At 44.1% G+C, this 3,948-nt stretch overlaps 1 protein-coding gene across 1 annotated transcript in view; it reads right to left on the bottom strand.

Annotated features, from left to right (window-relative positions):
- Positions 1-3: 3 nt before the first annotated feature.
- The window catches only part of LOC103737533 (lamin tail domain-containing protein 1-like), a gene marked incomplete at its 3' end in the record, with an annotated part of 24,046 nt that continues 20,101 nt past the window's right edge, over positions 4-3,948 (bottom strand). The window contains 3 exon segments of the mRNA XM_008837353.1: positions 4-143; positions 146-173; positions 3,589-3,708. Of these exon segments, the coding sequence (XP_008835575.1) occupies positions 4-143; positions 146-173; positions 3,589-3,708 (288 nt within the window).

The raw sequence follows: 3,948 nt of genomic DNA, 5'->3' as shown, positions 1-3,948 counted from the left end.
CTCTTTCTTTGGCAGACCTTGTCCTTCTCTACTTATGGAAGTCACAGATGTTGTCCACCAAAACATATGGCTTCGTAGTGATGGGACGGTGACTGAACATCTCTCGAATTCAACGTCAGCCTCTAACTTCTCCCAAGCTTGTTCCAGTGAATTGGAATATACCAGGTGATAGGCTAAGGACATGAAAACGATTCCCAGTGTAAAATACCTACCAAGTTGTATGTCTTACTGTCATAGGCTTATTGAAATATAATGCATTTATTTTTGGTCTGAGTTTTATTTGGGTTTTTTGAGACCGGCTCTCACTCTGCAGTCCAGACTGGTCTGGAACTCACTGTATTGCCCAGGATGTTCTTGAACTAACTCATGGTGAGCTCTTGGTTCCACCTCCAGAATCCTGAGATTAAAGGTATGAACCACCACATCTGGCTTAAGCAGAGGCAGGTGGATGTCTGTGAGTTCAAGGCCAGCCTGGTCTAGATAGTGAGTTCCAGGCCAGCTGGGGCTACAGGGAAGGCCATGTCTCAAACAAACTATTGTTTTTTATGTTTCCAACATAATGGTAATTAATATACATCCATATATATATGTATATATATATAAATACAAAATCATGATGAAGAAAATATCATTTCACACAGTTACTTTTTCTGTCATAAGAACAACTAAAATTAACTTTAGAAAATCCTGTATTCAATGCCATTTGCCATTGAAGTTCTCACCGATGCCCATTCAATCTCTAGACTTATTTCTCCTATACATCTCCTTTGGGTATATGCCCAAAAAGAGCCACTTCTAGGTCATATACTAATTCTGCCATGAATTTCTTTCAAACAGCTCTTCCATAGGCTCCTACTACACAGGAGGGCTCTGTTCCATGTCTAGATTTTAAACGGAAAGTAAGGGACAGGGACACTGCCAGGCGTTGAACATGTGGAAGCTGAAGGCCACAAATCCTACACATCAGTGTGACTGATGGACAGCATCTCGTCCTGTTTCAAAGTCCACAGACTCACAATGTTTTAGCAATTATAATATACAATCTCACATTTTACCAAGGAGGAATTATGACAACAGTTACCTACAGAACCAATGCAGGCCAAGCCCTAAATCCCTTTGTATCTCACCACAAAAACCTGCAGCTGTATTGACTATCAACTAGGATGATGTTAGGAACAAGATGGTTCAAGGGTAATCTAAGTCATTCTTTATATTTATGTTTCTTTTAAAAAGGATCCGTAATGTAATGTGCACTTTGCTTCTTTGTAGAACAGAAGTACTACTGAGATCTGGGGAGAGTGTTGTTGATCATTTTGCTGTGCTGGGCAGAGAAGGGCTGGCCGTGATTTCTCCCCAAGATACGCACTGTCTTTTACACGCAAATGGAGCATCTAGCTGGATCCTGCTGAAATCTTGGGTCTGTCTGTTTCACCCAGCATGTCAAGAGGAGTGGGATTTTGAAGGAATATCTTTCTTGCAATTGCAGAGTGTGTGGTCTAGTTTAACTGAAAAGGGAATCGAGGTGAATTCCACTTTTTTTTTTAAGAACTATTTTAAGCTGACATCACTTTTCATCTTAACAGAAATATCTTCTAGTTGAATGAAATAATACTTATGGCTTGAACATAGTTGGGTTCTTCCAATGGGATGTGACCCAAGGGTTGGTGGTGGGTGGGAAGTTTGAGATGGGGTTTGAATAGGTAGCAGTTAATGGTATGGCTTGAGCCTGAAATATTACCCAGACATGTGGTTTGAACACTTGGTCACCATTTGATGGTGTTATTTGAGAGGTTGTTGAAACTTTCACAAGTGTTACCTGGCTGTAGAAAATAGGAATATGTTTCTTGGGCTATCTCAGTGCCCTCCTGAAAGTTCTCTCTGCTTCCTGTTCCCCGTGATGCAAGCAGTTCTCATCACAGGATTCTGCTGCCATGACTTTTTTGGCCAAGTGCATGGGGCCAAGCAACTTTGGACTTAAATCCTCTGAAATTGTGAACCTAACTTAGGCAGTTCCAATATGTAAAGTGGGAGGCAGAAACAAGACCATGTGGCTTGAAGGGACAGTTATATGACAGGCATTAACAGCAGTAAGGAAGGATTTATTGTGGCTCATGTTTTTGGGGGGTTTGAGTCCATTACGGAAGGGAAGACATGATGGAGTGGCTCCATGGTGGCAGCGAGTATGCCTAGGAGACATGACAGGGAGGAGCCAGCCACCATGTGCCCCAAGGACCTAGCCCCAGTGACCCCACTCCTCCAGTGGGACTCCACTTCATAAAGGCTCACAACTTCCCAAACAGCACCAGCAGCTGGGAGATGGGTGTTCACAACATGAGCCTGCAGGGATGGAGGGCATTTTACCATCCCACCTTCACAGTCCTCATCTGAGTTCTTCTGATGATGTCTCAGGAAACTAAGTAACTCAGATTACTTATTCTTATTTTTCCAGCCAGTGAAAACTATCAGAAGTCTTATAAAATTCAGGTTGGTCCAATAAAGACATGGAAAGCTGAGGGCAGGCTACTTGATTACACCCCGGGCAGGTCCTCCCTGTCAAATGACAGAGATGGTCAGAGAAAGGCATCAAATAGCTCTTAATAAGTTATTCCAGCCACGAGGCTAGAGAGATGGCTAAGCAGGTAAGCCTGCCTGCCGTTCTTCAAGAGGACATGAGTTCAGTTCCCAGGATTTACATCAAGCAGCTCATGACAACCTGTAAGTCCTGCTCCAGGGGATCTTTGCAGGCACCTGCACACATGTGACGCTGACTCTCTCCCTCTCTCTAAAAATATCCCAGCCTGTTCTACAGAAAGAGTCACCCCACACCTCTATAAAAGAGAAAGAAGGGATTGTGGATTTAGCTCATTAGCAGAGCACTTGCCTAGCAAGCGCAAGGCCATGGGTTCAGCCCTCAGCTCCAGGGGAGAATTATGGAAAGCCATTTCTAATATATTTAATTTTATTGTGAATAAGACAGTCATTTCAGATTAAAACTGTACACTTTTCAGTAGCGCATGGGACCCCAAGAGGGGAAATCAAGTCTTCGTATTAAATTCCCAGCGCTTAGTTTGGCCTAAAGATTAGATAAGAATCTCAGCAAATATTTTGGGATGCACAGGCGACCAGAGAAGGCTGTTGTGTGCAGGGCTTTCCTTACCCTGTGCTTCCAGATAGCTTCAGAAATAAAACCTGAGCAATGCACGGTGGTGCCAGCTTTTAATCCTAGCACTCAGGAGGTGGAGGTAGGTGGATCTCTGTGAGATGGAGGGCAGCCTGGTCTACAGAGTGAGTTCCAGGTAAACTTGGGCTAGAGGGAGACCCTGTCTCCTCAAACCCCCAAAGAATAAAAAAAAACAAACTCTGCCCTTGATTCTGAGATCTGCAGTAACATTCAGAAACATAGGGCATGACAATTCCTGTTGGCCAGTGGCTAGCACACCGAGCGAGTGCTATTGTTTTAGCTGGAATTGTGGTGTCCAGATAGCCAAAGTTTTCAGAAGAGAACACTAGCCAAGAGAGCTGATAGAAGATGAGGCAAAGAGGTGGGCCGGCAGCTCCATTTACAGTTGTTGAGGACCAGATATGTACCTTGCTGTTCGGTTTGCATAGGATGCTTGTCCAGTCTGGACTCCACCAGAATCTGCTTTGCTCTTCCCAAACGAAGTCTGTTGGTAGCTGTGGCTTCACATCTGAGGCTGAAGCCCACACCTTTGTAAAAGCAGTTGTTGTTGGCAAACACCATTGGGGGGTCAACATAGGTTTATAAACGTCATAGCGTTATTGCGATTCATCTTTTCAAACAGACAGGGGTTCAGTGCCATTAAAGACGGGTGGGGAGGCTCTCACCCTATTTACCTGGGCTGGGCTTGAATTCTTGGGCTCAAGTGATCCTTCTGCCTCTGTCTCCTGAGTACCTGTCACTATAAAGGTATGTGCGCTCCTAAGCCT

This window comes from Nannospalax galili, unplaced genomic scaffold (genome assembly GCF_000622305.1).
Source record: "Nannospalax galili isolate Female #2095 unplaced genomic scaffold, S.galili_v1.0 scaffold3858, whole genome shotgun sequence".
In the NCBI taxonomy this organism is placed as follows: Eukaryota; Metazoa; Chordata; class Mammalia; order Rodentia; family Spalacidae; genus Nannospalax; species Nannospalax galili.
This window is presented reverse-complemented; position numbering and strand designations above follow the sequence as displayed.